This window comes from Anopheles arabiensis, chromosome 2 (genome assembly GCF_016920715.1).
Source record: "Anopheles arabiensis isolate DONGOLA chromosome 2, AaraD3, whole genome shotgun sequence".
Lineage (NCBI taxonomy): Eukaryota > Metazoa > Arthropoda > Insecta > Diptera > Culicidae > Anopheles > Anopheles arabiensis.
In genome coordinates, this window is record NC_053517.1 from 11,605,583 (window position 1) to 11,625,557 (window position 19,975).

Consider the following 19,975-nt stretch of genomic DNA (forward strand, 5'->3'; position numbering starts at 1 on the left):
CTTGAACTGCGACCATTGCGACCGTGAGATGGCAACTTTCTTTCATTGAAATTTCCGTCGGTTTCTTTGGTGCGGAGGTGCGTTTGCTCCTTTACCGCACAATGCGCTTTAAAGCTTCTCTTACCTAAAGAAACGAAACAACTCATTGGAGAGTGTGTTTTAAAGACAATTTTCCTAAAAAAAAAATCCTGCAAAAGAAAAACAAATGATCGTCACTCGCTGTGCTGGTGTAGTAGTAATGCTATGCCGGAATCCTTCCAGGATTTATTTTACAGCGTGGCAGTTAACCTCTTCTTTTTCCAACGACAGCTTCACGCGAGTAACTAGAGGTCACTCGCCTAACTCGCCCACAACAATCAAAAGCATACTGGCGCCGCAGTGCAGCACAACTACTTCTGCTTGATCACGTGCGGCAGATCGTACTTGCCGCGGACGCACTTAATCTTCACGCCGGGCAAATCCTGACAGCGGCCCACGCGCACCAGCACAATGTTATGCTCCTGCAGATTGTGCCCAATGCCGGGTATGTACGCTACCAGCTCCTTGCCGGTCGACAGCCGCACCAGCACACACTTGCGGTTGGCGGAGTTGGGCTTCTTCGGCTTCTTGATCAGCGTCTTCAGCACGACGCCCTTCGCGAACGGTTTCCCGTCCAGTGGTTGGCGGGGCGGTCGCACCTTAAAGTGGGGCCCCGTGCGGTGCATCTGGTTAAGGGTGGCCATGGTGCTGCGCTGCAGAAACGAGGAGATCGCTGTAAAAGAAGAAAGGAAGAAAGAGGGTTCATTAAAGCATCACGATACGATCGATCCGATTGGTGGCACGTGTGCGTGTGCGCGCGAGAGGGAGTGCTATAAGAAGCGGAGGTCGCGCGCGCGTGCGTCGTCTATTTGTGTGCCTTTCGTTCCGGGACTTGGGAAGGGTTTTGTTGTTTGGCGAGCGCGCAGCTGCCTTTCGCCTATTCGATCCATGCATGGCGAATGGGATGCTGCGTGATTAATATCCAACAGCCAATTGGATCTATTGACAAATAAACTCTTTTGCTAAAGACGATTAAGATGACACCGCAAGTTTGATTGGGAAGATATATCGTTGTAATGAGCCTAGGTATGATTATTTGGTTGTTTCTTAGGTGAAGAATACAGCAAGATATTCATTGCAAATAGACAGAAGATGACTGTCGTTGAGAGCTGTTTACAGTAGAGGATCACATGGAAAGGCAAGTTTAAGAAAGTTTATATTACAGGATTACTTCAGGATCAAATTCAGCACCAAATACATCTCTCATAAACTATGTCCTAATAAACACATCGATCACACCCGACCGAACTAAGATCGTACCGGCACGATTGTGTTGGCGGCTTGTCAACGGACTGGCTTGTCTTGTAATCACCATGTTCAACCCGTCTCCTCCGAACCGATCATCTAAATTACGATGGTGGCGAAGAAGGATCGATAAAGCACGACGACAATAAGCGCAACACACCAAAGCCCAATGTTATTTCCTTGCGAGACACCGCCGTTGCTGTGTCTTAACCATCGTCCCTTTTGTTCTTACGCTTTGTGGACGCTTTTCTTAGTAGTAGTAGCAGGGCTTGCAAACAAAGCAAAACTCTCCGAAGAAACAATGCACACCACACACACTCTTGACAGATCGATCGATTAGGCACCATTCTTCCCTGGCCCCTTATTACTGTTAGACCCATCGCATCGGACCTTTCTCCTCTAGGCCAGTGGTTCGGTTAATTCGATTTCATTCGATGTGGTCACAAAAGAAAGGACTTGCATAAAAGCGAGAAGAACGGTGCTGCATCATAACCGCACGGGGTGACCAATTTTAGACCACCTCATCCTTTTGTCAAGCCACAATAATAGAGACATTCTCTACGGGGCAACAAAAGCCATATTATGGATTTACTGTCTTTTGTTTGCAAATGCAAAGGGTAGGTGCAATGTGTAAGAAGGTGTTTGTGATGCGTCCACCCCCATCGATCGATCAATCGAACGCACGAGCGATCATTATTGCAGTGGAAAGTGCGGAGGAGTGTGAGCGCCACGATCTGAGTGGACAGGCCTGCTGCTGGCAGGTATTGGCCGCGGAAACGTAAGCATTATCTGACCGTCACCCAACCCGGTGCCCTGGGATTGGATTGTGGAATGCGCACTTTGAAGGAGGTTATGCGCCCTAATCCACAGGACAAACCCTCTCCGGATCCGGATCGAATCCGGGATGGACACAACAAACCGTCAGCTGGGCGCCGCAGGTAGTCGCGCAAAATCGTGATTGAAATCGCTCAAACCTTCGCCCATTTTGCCAAACGGACAGAAGAAAAAAAAAACATTAGCAGCCTGACTCGATTGTCCACATTTAGTGTGGCCACGTTCGCCGAGATTCATCTGTCACGTTGCGAGGAGAGATCAAGCTTTTGGTTCCTTTTTTGTTTCATCTCCGCTTTTTCATCCTCCAATCCACCTGGCACGTAGTGAAATCAGTAAACCATAACGGGAACTCGCCTGTCAATCGATGCGTGTCCATCGGTGTGTGTGTGTGTGTGTGGACACAGCACATCAACGTCCGCAATCTAGAAGGGTTTAAATGCATTCAGCGTCCATCCGTTCCTTTGCAACACGTAGAAGAACGCGCGTTCCTACGACGTCGGTCCCTTTTTCTTTCGCCATTTGTTGCCACTCTTTCGTGGCGTTTTCGGTTGGTGAACGTCCGTTAATCGTATCCAATACCAACATGCTAACCCTCCGCAACGCCATCCTTTCGTGCCTTGACCACCGAATTAGCTATCGGTCAGCATCGTGACGCAGCTAAATCTTGCACAGGACACGCCGCTCATATTGAGCCATTGAGCCGTCCCCCGTTCTTCCTTACCTAACAAAGCTACTAAAGAAAGAAAGAAAAAAAGCAAACCATCAGAAATGGCCGGCTGATATATTCGTCCTGCACACCCGTCCACTGACTAATCCTTTGGCTGGGCAGAAAGTGCAACATAATGCTCTGTTTTCTGTTTTGCAGCCTCCAATCAAGAAGGGGCCCCGGCGGTGTGATACATGCACCGTGTGGTCATTACGCTTCCGTGTGCGACACAACGTATCCGTCCGTTGCGATGGCAGATGTTTGGTTCAACCCCGTTGCCGGACATTGTGACGAGGGATGTTGTTCGAGCAGCCAAACAAATTGCAGAATTGTCCGAAATCGAAGGTAATTGCTTTCTGTGTGACTTTAATTAAATTAAGATTCTACACTTAATTACAAAACTGACGCGTGTAAAATAGATGAAAATAAAGGAATTACCAGTATTCGGAAGACACATTTAGTGACCCAGTTTCACACCCTATCTTCATACCAAAATCCTTGCAGAAAATGCAAACGATAAAAAACACACAAAAGCTCCCAATGTGCTTTTGCAATACAAAACATTTCCCCAGTAGTCACACCTGCTGGAGATGCGCAAGTTCCCACCAGGCGCGGCGGCAACAAATGGTCAACCCACAGCGATCGTTAAAATCCTTTCCATTTTCACACGTGCACAAGCAATCCCAGCAACCGACGCGCGTAATGCACCATTGACCACGATTGTCAACTCCACAACAGGGTCAGCCCAATCAATCGAGACAGAAAGAGGACGAAAACGGCTTTCGTTCAGCTCCGGAGATTAGCCGGTGTGCGAACAATGCAATCCAATCTATATGTAAATGAACTTTTCCGACCGCCAAACATTCCTGCGTTTTCACAGCTTCCTTTTTTTGTTGCTGCTTTTTCCCGTTCCAGTTGGATTGTCTTTGCGCGTTTGCTGTTTGCTGGAAGCTTTTGCAAGAGATGGGGTAAAGCTTTTGACACATTGCATACAATCGGGTAAGGGTGATGGGTTGTTGTTTGCGATTGGTTACGGTGACGAGCATTGGTTACGGTGTGCGAGTGTGTGTATGCAGGTGTGCATAATTACACCTAGAAAGGGACATCGCGGGAGAAAGTAGTTAAAGCAGAGTCAGGACGGGGACAAAAGCTGCTCCCAAAATTGACCTATTGATCTGAGTTTGTCATTCTCACTGTAGTCGCTTTTAGAATTCATTTTTTTCATTTTTGGTGTATATAAACTGAACTAAAAAGAACATTTAAAATCCATACAATCCCCATCGAATAATTCATTAAATAATCAAATCACGCAATCACAATCGCAAGCACACTCCTTCCCGTTTGTTGAATAATTCCTGAAAGATTAGATACTGCTGTGCAAGATCTCTCCAGTTCAAGTTCAATTTAATTAGCTTACATACATAAGGATCCCCGGACAATGATAGTCCTTATCAGAATGTGTAGCAAGAATGGCGATAATCGTTGCGTTGGACAAGCTCAATACATTGCAGCAGCTTTTGTTTCCCGCGAAGACACCGCATGACGTTAGCAAAGGGGCGATCTCACAGTCACACACATAGACTTGTGTTGTTTGTGAGAATGGGAGTAGCCCAAACTACACACTAAAATGGGGACAATCAGTTTCGGTTCGATATCTAAATGATGCATTCCAATTTTATGACTGCATTCACACGGCGGGCCGCTTGATTTGCTTATCTTGCCCGTGACATGTAGGTTTTAAGTGCCGCACCTGTACGCGAAGCTCGCTCAGTCTCCGTTTCGACGGCTTACAGAATGGTTAAGTGGCATCTTACTGGGTACCGGCGGTGGATTAGTAGTCCGACCGGTTCCGTACTACTGCTAGTGTTATTGGCTCTCGTTGGTGATTACTCCTCACGAGGTGTATTTGCAGCCAGCCCTCTACCCGACCAAAGTGATGTGCTCTACCACGCCGCCAGTGTGTCCTCGATCGCCGCTACGCGGGACGTAGACAGCACTTACTTCCTGCCGAATACAACCGTCCCAACGCACTACTCAATATCGCTGCGCACCGATATCCACAACGATGTGCGAACGTTCAGTGCAATCACGCGCATCTATCTGACCGTGCTGGCACCTACCGATCTGATCGTAATGCATGTGCAGGAGCTCAACATCGCAAGTGTGGCCCTGTATCGGATTGCTTCTACCGGGGGCAATGAAATCTGGATCGATTCACCGACGTACATGATCGATATCGTCCGGGAGCACGTTACGTTCCGCACGGCCGGCATGCTGCCGCTCGGCAATTACGCGCTAGAGGTCGCGTACACTGGTTCGATGCGCAACTACCAGAGCGGTTACCTGGTGTCGCGCTATCGAAACGAGGCGAACGAGTGGCGCTCGGTGGGAACGACCCACTTCCAGGCGACGCTTGCCCGCCGCGTCTTTCCGTGCTACGATGAGCCGGCCCTGAAGGCGACCTTCGACCTGAAGATCACCCACCACCGGGCGTACACGGCGATCGCAAACATGCCCCTAGCCGGCACGGAGATCGATCCCAACAACAGGGAATATCTGGTCAGCCGGTTCGAACGTACCCCGCTAATGTCCACCTACCTGCTGGCGTTCGCGGTGACAGATTTTAAGACGCTGCGCAACGGCCAGCACGAGATAGTGGTGCGGAGCAATGCGCAGGACGATGCGATGTACGCGCTGACCGTCGGGTCGACGATTCTGGAGCGATTGGGCTCTTATCTGGAGTTGTCGTACTACGACTACATGCCCAAGATGACTTCGATCGCCGTGCCGGACCGTGGGACGGGCGCGATGGAGAACTGGGGCCTGGTGACGTACGGGTAAGTGGTGTCATAATCAAGCGCGGGATTGGTTTTTATTAGATGCGATGCTCATCGATAGCGACTGATATATTGCAGGGAACCGTCGCTGTTGTACAACCCGGCCGTAAATACCTATCGCAATCGTAAACGCGTTACGACCGTCATTGCGCACGAGTACGCGCACCAGTGGTTTGGCGATCTGGTTAGCCCCCGCTCGTGGGACTTCATCTGGCTGAGCGAGGGTTTTGCGACGCTGTACGAGTACCTTGCGACACGGCTGGCCGAACCGGGCGATGAGTACTGGGAGCTGTTCAGTGTGGAGGTCGTGCAGCGAGCGTTCCTTCAGGATGCGAACGAACAGATCCGTCCGATCAATTGGCAGGCGGCGACACAGGCGGAAGTGAGCAGTTTGTTCGATATTATTGCGTACCAGAAAGGTTTGTTGGGCAAGAGAATGGAATGCTTTATTGCGATGCGAGTGATTAAAATACTTGTACTTCCAGCCGGCAGTGTGCTGAACATGTTCCGCAATGTGCTAGGGGAAAGCGAGTGGCGCCAGGGTTTGACCCAGTACCTGACCGACCGTGGCTATGACGCTGCAACGGAAGAGAACCTAGCGCTGCACCTGCAGCGTGCCGTCGAGGGGAAGGACATCCTACCGCCAACGGCGAACGTGCGCGATCTGCTTGCCTCCTGGACCGATGCGCCCGGCTTTCCCGTGCTGAACGTGTACCGGCTGTACCGGGACGGCATGATGATCCTCTCCCAGGAGCGCTTCCTCGAGCAGAGCGTTCTGCCGACCGGCCACGTGTGGCACATCCCTTTCAACTATGCGTACGAATCGTCCGCAACGTTCTACGATCTCACCACCGCCGGCTGGCTATCGTCCCGGGCGGCCAAACTGGAAACGCCCGTACCGGACGATGAGTGGGTCGTGTTCAACAAACAGCAGACGGGCTACTATCGCGTGAACTACGATCGCCGCAACTGGGACCTGCTGGCGCAGGCACTGATGGCCAACCGTAACGCCATACACCGGGCCAACCGTGCGCAACTGATAGACGATGCGTTCAATCTGGCCCGTGCCGATCTGCTCGATATGGCGGTTGTGTTGCGGCTCATGCGCTATCTGCGCGCCGAGCGCGACTATGCGCCATGGTACGCGGCGGACAAGGTACTGACCTACCTGTACGACAAGGTGCGTGCCACCGAGCATGAGCATGCGTTTTTGGTGTACGTAGATGAGCTGATCGAGGAGGTTTACTCTACACTTTCGGTGGATACGGTCGGACAGGGTGAGTCGACGCTGTACAAGTACCTGCGGCAGTTGATCACCGGCTGGGCTTGTCGCATCGGTTACAAGGATTGTTTGGAGCGATCGCGAGCAGCACTCAGAAAGGAGTTCCTGCCCGGTCAGGGAGAGTCCTCCGTAGCCGTACATCCGGATGTGCGGGCCGTGGTGTACTGTTACGGTTTGCAGCAGGACAGCGCGGAGGAGTTCCAGCTCATCTTCCAGCGGCTGATGGCGTCGCGCAATCAGGCCGAACGGACTGATCTTATAGACGCGCTTGGCTGTGCTCGGAATGCGGACAGCATTACTTCACTCCTAGCGACGATCGTGTTCAGTGCCGCACCGGACACAACGTTCGTCTACCTGTCGGAGGAACGGAATCGAGTGTTCCAAGCAATCTACTCCGGTGGAAGAGCACCGACGCTTGCGCTCATGAATGTGCTCAGTGATCCCGTCTCGGTGCAGCAACTTTTGGCGTATGTATTTGATCCGTTTTGGTATAAAAAATGCCTATTAGGAATGTTTCAACTATACCTCTTTCTCATTCCACAGCATTGTTGGGGAAGGAACGATCACCAATGCCGTCATGAACATTGCCCAGCGCACTAACGGAGCAGAGGAAATGGCCCGCCTCGAAATGATGCTCACGGCAATGAATGGAATCCTTCCACCAGGTACACTCAATAATGCCAGGGATACGGCAGCTGCACGTCCGCAATGGTTCACTACAGCGGAGGGACTAATCGTGGGCGAGTTTTTGGAGCAATACAATCTTCCCTAGAATGTACGGTTAAGATTTGCTATCTCTCTAGCTGTCAATCTTTAATGTCAACAACTATCAGGCTGTACCTTCTCCGATTGCCTATCACGTGAAGTCAATCGGCGCCTGACTGATAAGGTTGAATCATAATAAAAGAAGCTAGAGTGTGATTTGTTCATAAGCAAATAAGTCGGATGTACACACCTGCCTGCCTTATCATTTACATATCCAATGAATCGATCGCGGCCATTTTGAGGCCAACATTGAGTAACAGAGTATCAACTGAGACAACGCTATTGTGTAACCGATGATGTCTCGTCAATCATTCTTCCGATTAGCATATCTTCCTCATGATATCACCATGGTATAAAACGTGGTCAATCCTTCGTGGTGCACCTCAGTGTCTCGCTCCAGACGAGATGGTGTTACATTTGGGAAAGAACATTGTGCTGCTCTTGCTGGTGGTGTCCAGCTCGACGCTTGCCGTCTTTGGACAGCGATCAGCTGCCCATCCGGAATGGAACAATCGTGAATTTGCACCCGCGCCGGATACTTCCAGCCCTCGGGATGATTCGATCGATCAGAGCTACCGTCTACCGACCGATACCGTCCCGACGCACTACACGATCCGTCTCCACACGGATCTACACACCGGAAGCCGCGCATTCAGTGGTATCGTGGATATTGATTTCGACGTCATTGTGCCGACTGATGCGATCGTTGTGCATAACCGTGATCTGCTGATCGCATCGGCTGCTCTCTACGCCAAGGATCAAGATGGACTGCTGGTTGAGTTTGGATTCCCGCACCATGAGTTTGACCAACGCACCGAGCAGCTTACATTCCACCCGGGTCAGGTGCTACCGATCGGCAGCTATGTGCTGACCGTTGAGTACAGTGGTTTGCTTCAAACGTCCTCCAACAGTGGCTTCTTCCTGAAGTCGTACGTCAACGATGACGGTGAGCGTCGGTACGTCGGTACCACGCAGTTCGAGTCGACCAACGCCCGCATGGCCTTCCCGTGTTATGACGAGCCACTGTTGAAGGCTGGCTTTACCCTGTGGATCACACACATTGCCGAATATAACGCCGTGTCGAACATGCCTGTCGAAGAGGTTGTGCCGTCGGAGGAGCACGAAGGATACGTCACGACCAAGTTTGGACCAACGCCCAAGATGTCTTCTTATCTGCTCGCATTTGGTGTTTCCGATTTCGTTGCACTTGAAGATGGCAACCAGCAGTTGTACGCCCGTCCGAATGCGATGGATGAGGCCGAGTTTGGTTTGGAAGCGGGTGTCAAGATATTGGATGCGCTGAGCGAATACACTTATGTGAACTACTATGACTACATGCCGAAATTGTCCCAGATGGCTATTCCCGACCGTGGCGGTGGCGCAATGGAGAACTGGGGACTTGTCAAGTACGCCGAAACGGGACTGCTGTTCGACCCGGCCCGTAATACGTACCGCACGCGCAAGGGAATCGCAGTGGTAGTTGCTCACGAGTTGGCACATCAGTGGTTTGGTGATCTGGTTGGACCGCAATGGTGGAGCTATATCTGGTTAAACGAAGGCTTTGCCAACCTGTACGGGTACATTGGAGCTGATCTGGCCTACCCATCGGAGCGCTACTGGGATCTGTACGCGGTAGAGAACGTCCAAAATGCATTCGGACCCGATGCGACTGATTCCACTCGACCGATGACTCAAGATGCTACGACACCGTCCGCCATTTCGGGACTGTTTGATTCTATCGCTTATGACAAATGTGAGTAGTTTTCATACATTTCGTACATTCTTATCGTACTCATGGGGAACTCCTTCTGTATTCTTTTCTGTATTTTACTTTCCAGCTGGAAGCGTACTGAACATGTTCCGTATGGTACTTGGTGATGATAACTTCCGCGCTGGATTGAAGGTTTATTTGTTGAACCGCCAACTGGACGGTGCTGTTGCTGACGATCTCTACGCTGGTCTGCAGGCCGCCATCGACGATAAGGACGTGCTCCCGGACGGATACACCGTCAAGCAGTTGATGGATAGCTGGACCACGGAGCCCGGCTACCCGGTGCTGACTGTGCGCCGTAACTACAACGATGGTTCGGCGATCCTTTCGCAGGAGCGGTTCTACGCTGACAAACGTTCCCCGAACGCCAACGTCTGGTACATTCCGTACTCTTTTGCCAGTGCTTCCAACCCAGACTTTGAGGACCTTTCCGACTTCCAGTGGCTGTCGACCAAGGCCGAACGTATTGAAACCGGCGCCTCTGCCGACGAGTGGATCATTTTCAACAAGCAGCAGACGGGATACTATCGCGTCAACTACGACGCACACAACTGGCTGATGATTGCGAACGCTTTGCGCGAGGATCCTTCCGTTATCCATCGTTTCAACCGGGCACAGCTGATCAACGACGCATTCAATCTTGCTCGGGCTGGCCGTCACGACTTGGCCCTCACATTGGACCTGCTGCGATATCTCTCCAACGAGCACGAATACGCCCCGTGGGCTGCGGCCAACGGTGTCCTGAACTACTTCTACAACAAGCTCCGTGGAACGGCCAACTATCACGACTTCATCGTGTACGTCGATGCTCTCATTGGCCCAGTCTTTGACAGCTTCGGTGACATCGCTACTGTGCCCGAGGACGAAACGCTACTCGACAAGTACCTGAAGCAACTCATCTCGACCTGGGCCTGCCGGGTTGGCTACACCGAGTGTCTTCGCCAAACGGCCGAAGCTTTGCATACGGCCGTCGAAACGAACACCCCAGTGCATCCGGACGTGTCGTACGTGGTGTATTGCTATGGTCTCAAGGGTGCTACCGATGACGAGTACCGTTGGTTATTCGATCAGATGATCAACTCCAACAACGAAGCAGAGCGACAGCTGCTGATCGATGCGCTGGGCTGTGCTCAGGACCAATCGCAACTCATCTCGCTGCTTACCGTTGCCATTGGTAGCAATTCCGAGTTGAACAGCTTGCTGAACGGTGAACGATCCCGCATCGTTTCCTCGATCTACTCGGCCGGTCGGTTTGGTGTGGAGGCGATGATTGAGGCCCTGTCGGATCCCTTGTTGGCTCAGGAGTTTGTTGGTCGCTTCGGACAGGGAACACTGAACAACGTCGTTTCGAATGTGGCCTCGCGTACCAATAATGACGGAGAGCTGGAACAGCTGGAGCAGTTCTTGGCCGCTCTGGGTGATTTGATCAGCCCCGAAACGGCTGCCGCTGCGGTACGTACCGTTAAGACAAATGCCGCTTGGTTCGAAACGTACGAAGGAGTCCTCTCTACGACGTACTTTTCTGACTTTACCAACTAACTTGAACGACACGAATTGGAACAAAGTATGGGTGTTTTGTTAAAAATTGCAAATAAAAATACACATTGATTCCTTCATGTAAATAACATGGTGTAGTCGATCAAAGGAAGAAACAAAACATGTGAGTTCCACAACGTAAGATTACTACAATCATTGCTGTATAGTAGCGAATACACAAAGTAAAGCATTAAAAATATCTCGTTCATTAAATGCATTCTGATATCTCAAGATCAATTTCTTCACTGTCCTTTCAGACCATTGAGCCAATCAAAGATATAGGTTGTTATGCCAGACAGTAACACAACTTTTTAAGCTGTTTAGGTTTATTTAAAAAATTGTAGCTTCCCGTATTGAATTGAGTATTGCTATCGACTAATTTTTGTCCCATTATTGATATGGTAGCTGTTATTTGCAGTAGTGACTACAACGGAAGAACGGATAATCGAGATTACAAATGAGAAATATTATCGTTTGGATTGAGATCTACTAAGTCAATAAAGGTTCCACCTTTCCGCGCTGCAATCGATCAGATGAAGCCAACATACCACGACTCCGTTGGTTCACAATAAAAGATAACTACGGCACATATGATCTTCTTTTTGGCACAACAACCATTGTCGGTCAAGGCCTTTTTGCCAGTACCACTAGTGGGCTTGGCTTCAGTGACTTATTGATTACACCTAGCATGATAGTCAGTTCTATGTATGGGGGGGGGCTCGGTCCATTCGGGGATTGAACATATGACGGGCATGTTTATAAGTCGTGCGAGTTGACGAATGTACCACGAGACCGGCCCAGCCCACGGAGCATGATAGACTAATGAATTTCGTCAAAGGCTTCTAACCTTATCTCATACTTCCAACGGAACCATCGAACATGTCGGGATGAAATTGAGCTCCGATTGAGACAACGCTATTGTGTAATTCAGTGGCTCTTGTATATTGTCAATCATTCTTCCGATTAGCATATCTTGCAAAAGATATGGGTGGACGATACGGTATAAAACATGGACAGTGTTCCAACGCACACCTCAGTGTCTCGCTCCAGACGAGATGGTGTTACATTTGGGAAAGAACATTGTGCTGCTCTTGCTGGTGGTGTCCAGCTCGACGCTTGCCGTCTTTGGACAGCGATCAGCTGCCCATCCGGAATGGAACAATCGTGAATTTGCACCCGCGCCGGATACTTCCAGCCCTCGGGATGATTCGATCGATCAGAGCTACCGTCTACCGACCGATACCGTCCCAACGCACTACACGATCCGTCTCCATACGGATCTGCACACTGGAAGTCGCGCATTCAGTGGTATCGTGGACATTGAATTCGACGTCATTGTGCCGACTGATGCGATCGTTGTGCATAACCGTGATCTGCTGATCGCATCGGCTGCTCTCTACGCCAAGGATCAAGATGGACTGCTGGTTGAGTTTGGATTCCCGCACCACGAGTTTGACCAACGCACCGAGCAGCTTACGTTCCACCCGGGTCAGGTGCTACCGATCGGCAGCTATGTGCTGACTGTTGAGTACAGTGGTTTGCTTCAAACGTCCTCCAACAGTGGCTTCTTCCTGAAGTCGTACGTCAACGATGACGGTGAGCGTCGGTACGTCGGTACCACGCAGTTCGAGTCGACCAACGCCCGCATGGCCTTCCCGTGTTATGACGAGCCACTGTTGAAGGCTGGCTTTACCCTGTGGATCACACACATTGCCGAATATAACGCCGTGTCGAACATGCCTGTCGAAGAGGTTGTGCCGTCGGAGGAGCACGAAGGATACGTCACGACCAAGTTTGGACCAACGCCCAAAATGTCTTCTTATCTGCTTGCCTTTGGTGTTTCCGATTTCGTGTCAATTGAGGATGGCACCCAGCAGGTCTACGCCCGCCCGAATGCAATTGATGAGGCCGAGTTTGGTTTGAAAGCGGGTGTCAAGATATTGGATGCGCTGAACGAGTACACTGATGTGAATTATTATGACTATCTGCCCAAGCTGACACAGATGGCTATTCCTGACCGTGGTGGTGGCGCAATGGAAAACTGGGGCCTAGTAAAGTACGGTGAAACGGCTCTGTTGTTCAACCCGAATCGAAACACCTACCGTGTGCGTAAATCGGTTGCGGTGGTCATTTCGCACGAGTATTCTCATCTATGGTTTGGTGACCTCGTCGGACCGCATTGGTGGAGCTATGTCTGGCTGAAAGAGGGCTTTGCTGAACTATTCGGATACATTGGCTCGGACCTCGCCTATCCATCGGAGCGCTACTGGGATCTGTTCGCGATTGAAAATATTCACAATGCCTTCGGACCCGATGCGACTGATTCCACTCGACCGATGACTCAAGATGCTACGACACCGTCCGGAATCGCGGGGCTATTTGATATCATTGCTTACGACAAGTGTAAGATTTATTGCAATGTACTTTGTTCTTATCTTGATCCACTTCATAACCTTATTATTTTTTCTATTACAGCTGGAAGCGTACTGAACATGTTCCGTATGGCGCTTGGTGACGATAACTTCCGCGCTGGATTGAAGGTTTATTTGTTGAACCGCCAACTAGACGGTGCTGTTGCTGACGATCTCTACGCTGGTCTGCAGACCGCCATCGACGATAAGGACGTGCTCCCGGACGGATACACCGTCAAGCAGTTGATGGATAGCTGGACCACGGAGCCCGGCTACCCGGTGCTGACTGTGCGCCGTAACTACAACGATGGTTCGGCGATCCTTTCGCAGGAGCGGTTCTACGCTGACAAACGTTCCCCGAACGCCAACGTCTGGTACATTCCGTACTCTTTCGCCAGTGCTTCCAGCCCAGACTTTGAGGACCTTTCCGACTTCCAGTGGCTGTCGACCAAGGCCGAACGTATTGAAACCGGCGCTTCTGCCGACGAGTGGATCATTTTCAACAAGCAGCAGACGGGATACTATCGCGTCAACTACGACGCACACAACTGGCTGATGATTGCGAACGCTTTGCGCGAGGATCCTTCCGCTATCCATCGTTTCAACCGGGCACAGCTGATCAACGACGCATTCAATCTTGCACGGGCTGGCCGTCACGACTTGGCCCTCACATTGGACCTGCTGCGATATCTCTCCAACGAGCACGAATACGCCCCGTGGGCTGCGGCCAACGGTGTCCTGAACTACTTCTACAACAAGCTCCGTGGAACGGCCAACTATCACGACTTCATCGTGTACGTCGATGCTCTCATTGGCCCAGTCTTTGACAGCTTCGGTGACATCGCTACTGTGCCCGAGGACGAAACGCTACTCGACAAGTACCTGAAGCAACTCATCTCGACCTGGGCCTGCCGGGTTGGCTACACCGAGTGTCTTCGCCAAACGGCCGAAGCTTTGCATACGGCCGTCGAAACGAACACCCCAGTGCATCCGGACGTGTCGTACGTGGTGTATTGCTATGGTCTCAAGGGTGCTACCGATGACGAGTACCGTTGGTTATTCGACCAGATGATCAACTCCAACAACGAAGCAGAGCGACAGCTGCTTATCGATGCGCTGGGCTGTGCTCAGGACCAATCGCAACTCATCTCGCTGCTTACCGTTGCCATTGGTAGCAATTCCGAGTTGAACAGCTTGCTGAACGGTGAACGATCCCGCATCGTTTCCTCGATCTACTCGGCCGGTCGGTTTGGTGTGGAGGCGATGATTGAGGCCCTGTCGGATCCCTTGTTGGCTCAGGAGTTTGTTGGTCGCTTCGGCCAGGGAACACTGAATAACGTCGTTTCGAATGTGGCCTCGCGTACCAACAACGACGGAGAGCTGGAACAGCTGGAGCAGTTCTTGGCCGCTCTGGGTGATTTGATCAGCCCCGAAACGGCTGCTGCTGCGGTACGTACCGTTAAGACAAATGCCGCTTGGTTCGAAACGTACGAAGGAGTCCTCTCTACGACGTACTTTTCTGACTTTACCAACTAACTTGAACCACACTGATTAGGACAGCGTTTGATGTTTTGTAATGCAATAAAAATACAACTTGATTCAAAAATAGTATAACTTGTAGCGGCTAAAACCACGAGCCAAACATTACTTGATTGTCCTTCGATAGAAACGGTAGCACAGAACAAAAATTATACATGACAAGTGTTTCTGCTGCTCTTATCAGGAGCAGTATACAACGATACAAAATTATGCGAACAATTCATTCATAACAGCACAGCAATCGATTAAAAGTCGCTTACTTATGAAACAAACAATACAAGCGCCATGACGGCCACCAGTGGGTCGAAGATGGCTTTCGTAATCACTTCTTATCTCGCTACTCAATAAAAGTAGCATCATTCGATAACAAGCGGCTTAAGGCAATTACTTTTCGTTTGTAACTGCCACAAGCATGGTCCACCACATTGTACCAAGCTACTGAAACTTGTGCAGTTAAAATTAAATAGCTGTGCATTACATTTACCTTCAAACGGTAGGATGATAAATGGAAATTGCTTGCGTGACGTTTGCATGGACACACGGACACGGGCAGCGTTCTGTTTATATGCCTATCTCTATCCGGAGATCGTCCATCATCCTGTATCTCTCTCTCGCGCTATCTTATCTTTACGATGCACCCGGTACAAGCAATACAATAGTCATACATCGATAGTATAACTGCGCGACGCGCTATCTACAACCCCAAAACAAGCATATATACTAGGCTACGATCGACCTCCGAATGTTCAGTTAGTGTTAATCCCGCCAAAGGGATTGATCGAATTGCAAAGTTTGCTTTAGTAGTGTCTAACCCACCACCGGCCACGGCAAGGCAGCAGGATGGTGGCACGAACCGTACTGATCACCGCTCTGCTCTGCCTATTGGCCAGCCCCACCACATTCGCCACCCGGCCTGCCTGGCAGTGGCTCAGTGAACCTTCCGATTTTACGCTTTCCTTCGAGCGAGAGCTGAGCGACCTGGCGGGTTCGCTTCCGGTTCCCAACCGTCGTCAGGCGGTCGATGAATCCTACCGTCTTCCAAACAACACCTCACCCATCCACTACCATCTCGCGCTCCGGACGGCAATCCACGAAAACAGTCGCCAGTTCAGTGGCACGGTTAAGGTTTTGTTCGAGGTGCTCGAACCAACGACAACGGTGACGCTGCACAACCGCCGCCTTACGGTACAGCGAGCGTTTCTGCACGAAGAAGCGGTCGGCGGTGGGGCCGGTGCGCAGATTGAACAGGTGGCCCACAGTACCGATCCCGACACGGAACATCTAACGCTTGCCGTGTCGCAGCTGCTGCCGGCCGGATCGCGCTACTACCTTCGCGTCGAGTTTGAGGGCGCGCTGCAGAACAACAACAATATGGGATTCTTCGCCTCGTCCTATCTGGACAACAACGGAAACCGGCGCTATCTGGCGTCGAGCAAGTTCGAGCCAACGCACGCCCGTTCCGCCTTTCCGTGCTACGACGAGCCGCTCCTGAAGGCATCGTTCGAGCTGGAGCTAACGCACTACAAAGAGTATAACGCGGTTGCGAACATGCCACTGGCCGGTGCGCCCACACCCGATCCGGACAATGCCGACTACGTGACGAGCCGGTTCGAGGTTACGCCGCTAATGTCCACCTATCTGCTGGCGTTCGCCGTGACCGACTTTACGATCCGTACCGCCGACCGGCAGACGGTTTACGCGCGCCCCAACGTGTTTGAGGAGACGGCCTTTCCGCTCGAGGCGGGCAACCGGATATTGGACGCGCTGAGCGATTATATGGATATTTCGTACTACGACTATATGCCGAAGATGACGCAAATAGCCATCCCCGATCGTGGCACCGGTGCGATGGAAAACTGGGGCCTGGTCGCGTATGGGTAAGTGTTGTCCTGGGAAAAAGTAAATAGTGATAGTCATTTTACGATATGCTGTAAACAGGGTGTGTGTGTGTGTGTGCTACTGATATACCTTCACATTCATGGGCAATGTTGCTTTTCCGTGTGGTTGATTCTCCAACTGGCAACTCATTGCGATTTGAAGGTGCGCCAGCAGGACACCGAACTGATATGTCCGCATGCTCAATATGTTCCACGGGTGGGGTGGTGTTGGGGGACCAATGCTCCTGCGGCGCGTGCAATCGGTGCTTATCTGGTCGTTAACAATCGCATTATTGCTGTACAATCAGCACATCATCCACTACAAGTGCTTCTCAATCGGTCGTTTCTCATATCCCGCATCGCAACTGCTTCCATTTCCCCCTTTCCAGTGAGCCCGTCCTGCTGTTCAACCCGGCCATAAACACGTATCGCAACAGGAAAAGCGTTACGACCATCATCGCCCACGAGTACGCGCACCAGTGGTTCGGCAATCTGGTCAGCCCGCACTGGTGGGAGTACATCTGGCTGAACGAAGGGTTCGCCACGCTGTACGAGTACTATGCCGCCCAGCTAGCGTACCCGGAGGGCGAGTACTGGGAGCTGTTCACGGTCGAGGTGATCCACAGCGCGTTCGGTGCGGATGCGAGCGAAACTGTCCGCCCGATGAACTGGAACGCGGCCTCGCCGAGCGAAATTGCCGCCCTGTTCGATACGGTCGCGTACGACAAGTCGGGCAGCGTGCTGAACATGTTCCGTGCGGTGCTGGGCGACCCGGTCTGGCGCTACGGCCTGAAGACGTACATGACCGCCCGCCAGCTCGATGGTGCGACGGCGGACCATCTGTACGGCGGTTTGCAGGAGGCGCTGGTATCGCTGGCACCCACCCTGCTGCCCGCCACCGTCACCGTACGCCAGCTGATGGACTCGTGGACGTCCGAGCCGGGCTTCCCGGTGCTGACGGTGTACCGCACGTACGGCGAGCAGCAGGAAGCGATCCTCTCCCAGGAGCGGTTCCTCTCGAGCAAGCGGCTCCCGAGCGGGCACGTGTACTACGTGCCGTACGATTTTACCGGCGGCCATGCGCCCGACTTCGAACCGACCCCGGCAGGGTACGGTTGGCTGGCCGCGAAGGCGGACAAGATCGCCACCGGCGTACCGAACGATCAGTGGATCATCTTCAACCGCCAGCAGAACGGTTACTATCGCGTTAACTACGATGCCCACAATTGGGAGCTGCTGATCGAGGCGCTGCACAACGATCCGGCCCAGATCCACCACCGTAACCGGGCGCAGCTCGTGAACGATGCCTACAATTTGGCCCGCGCGGAGTGGCTTGATTTTGCCGTGCCGCTCCGGCTGATGAGCTACCTGCGCAGGGAAACGCAATACGCACCGTGGACGGCGGCGGGCAGTGCGCTTACCTATCTGTACAACAAGCTGCGCGGTACGGCACACTACGCCCACTTCCAGGTGTACGCCAATCATCTCCTGCTCGACATCTATCCGACGCTGGCGATCGATAGTGTCGCTGCGCAAGAGACGCTGCTGCAGCTCTATCTCAAGCAGTTCATCAACACCTGGGCCTGTCGCGTCGGGCACGGCGATTGTCTGGCGAAAACGAAGCAAGCGCTCGCCGCGGCCTACCAGGCCAGGACGCCGGTGCATCCCGACATTGCGACCGCCGTGTACTGCAACGGGCTGGTCGACGCCTCCGACGAAATCTTCGTCTGGGTGTACGAGCAGTTTAAGAGCTCGCGCAACCAAGCGCACCGCACCGTGCTGATCGACGCGCTGGCATGCTCGCGCCAGCCCGCCCAGCTCGAATCCTTCCTCACGACGGCACTCGGCAGTGGGGCCGAATTTGACGCGCTGCTCGCAACGGAGCGCACGCGCATCGTATCCGCCGTGTACGGTGCAAGCCGCGAGGGCGTCGACGCGGTGCTCGACTTCCTCATGGTACCGTCGCGGGTGACGGAGTTTGTGCAGCGGTTGGGCCAGTCGGCACTGAACAGTGCGGTGTCCAACATTGCCTCCCGTACGAACAATCAGCCGGAGCTGGACCGTTTGAATGCGCTGCTGGTCAGCCTGGGTTCGCAGATCCCTGAATCGGTCGCCACCAGTGCCCGCAGTACGGTGCAGAACAATTTCAACTGGTTCAACACACTGGAGGGTTTGGTGGTGGTAGAGTTCTTGGAGCAGATGGCCACCACCCCCCAGGAGCTGTGAAGCACGGATTTTATTTAAAAAAAAAACGTTGACACTTTTTCCTAAGCAATAAAAAAGCCTCTTGCCGAAACCCATTTGTGCCTTTTTCTTTATCGCATATATATTCTCACCACACTTGTATTCACCACAAACGCACTCGCGCCATCTGTCGGCCAATAGCGTAAGCTCATTCGTAGTGTTTCGATCCTTTTGAACAACAAGGATTCGTGGTTGAATTCCATCGATTACAAAGCTATCATTATTGTTCATTTATTTCGATTTAAAAATAAACTCCAACCGCTGTTGGGGTCAGTAGCAATAAATAGGTTAAAAAAAATGTTTAAATTCACCCATAGGTAGCAAATGTAGTCCTTATTCCGAAGCAAACGTCTTAATTCCATGGTACGGAATAGTATCCCTGATCAGAATAGATGATTCTTTCTAGGTAAATTAGCAGAATCAGAAATTGGGGGCCTTCACGATTCAAGTTAGTTTTTTGTATGGAGTTTGACAGTTGGAGGCTGAAATCATGTAAACACTCCATACAAAACCACACAAAAAACTAGCCTGCAATTTTCAGTCTAGATTATTCTAGCCTCAAAGCTAGAATTAGATTCGAGTACCTGCTCGAAAACACGGGTTTGTTTACATTTATCCCAAGGTGCATTAAAGAGATCACGTGGTGGAATCCAGAATCAAAGTGCATGTAGCCCAGGTGGTCTCATAGCATGTTTTATAACCAAATTTGAATATCACTTTTTGACAGAATGGGTGAAAGCTTTTGTTCAAACAAGCTTTCTGAAGGCATGACGAATACACAAAACACTCTTAAAATCTTCATTCAGAAACAGAAGCGATAAAAATCAGTCTTCAAAATTCATACACCTTG

The 19,975-nt window shown here is 51.4% G+C and overlaps 5 protein-coding genes across 6 annotated transcripts in view; 4 read left to right on the forward strand and 1 right to left on the reverse strand.

Moving 5' to 3' along the window:
* Positions 1 to 225: 225 nt before the first annotated feature.
* Positions 226 to 19,975, reverse strand: part of LOC120903313 (40S ribosomal protein S12, mitochondrial) — a 60,709-nt gene continuing 40,959 nt past the window's right edge. For both annotated transcript variants that reach the window (XM_040312669.1, XM_040312678.1), the window contains exon 3: positions 226 to 751. In XM_040312669.1, coding sequence (XP_040168603.1) covers positions 390 to 751 — 362 coding nt within the window. In that variant the 3' untranslated portion in view covers positions 226 to 389. The remainder of the gene's footprint in view (positions 752 to 19,975) is intronic.
* LOC120903139 (aminopeptidase N-like) lies at positions 4,633 to 7,932 on the forward strand. Its single transcript, XM_040312388.1, has 4 exons — positions 4,633 to 5,700; positions 5,779 to 6,119; positions 6,186 to 7,449; positions 7,526 to 7,932. The coding sequence occupies exons 1-4, from the start codon at positions 4,658 to 4,660 to the stop codon at positions 7,752 to 7,754; spliced, it is 2,877 nt and encodes a 958-aa protein (XP_040168322.1). The 5' UTR covers positions 4,633 to 4,657; the 3' UTR covers positions 7,755 to 7,932.
* Positions 8,069 to 11,140, forward strand: LOC120903135 (aminopeptidase N-like). The gene is made up of 2 exons (XM_040312375.1): positions 8,069 to 9,500; positions 9,586 to 11,140. Exons 1-2 carry the CDS (start codon positions 8,084 to 8,086, stop codon positions 11,055 to 11,057), a joined length of 2,889 nt encoding a protein of 962 aa, XP_040168309.1. The 5' UTR covers positions 8,069 to 8,083; the 3' UTR covers positions 11,058 to 11,140.
* On the forward strand, positions 12,079 to 15,059 carry LOC120903158 (aminopeptidase N-like). The gene is made up of 2 exons (XM_040312410.1): positions 12,079 to 13,457; positions 13,530 to 15,059. The coding sequence occupies exons 1-2, from the start codon at positions 12,110 to 12,112 to the stop codon at positions 14,999 to 15,001; spliced, it is 2,820 nt and encodes a 939-aa protein (XP_040168344.1). The 5' UTR covers positions 12,079 to 12,109; the 3' UTR covers positions 15,002 to 15,059.
* On the forward strand, positions 15,728 to 19,181 carry LOC120903147 (aminopeptidase N-like). Its single transcript, XM_040312399.1, has 2 exons — positions 15,728 to 16,881; positions 17,271 to 19,181. The coding sequence occupies exons 1-2, from the start codon at positions 15,845 to 15,847 to the stop codon at positions 19,105 to 19,107; spliced, it is 2,874 nt and encodes a 957-aa protein (XP_040168333.1). The 5' UTR covers positions 15,728 to 15,844; the 3' UTR covers positions 19,108 to 19,181.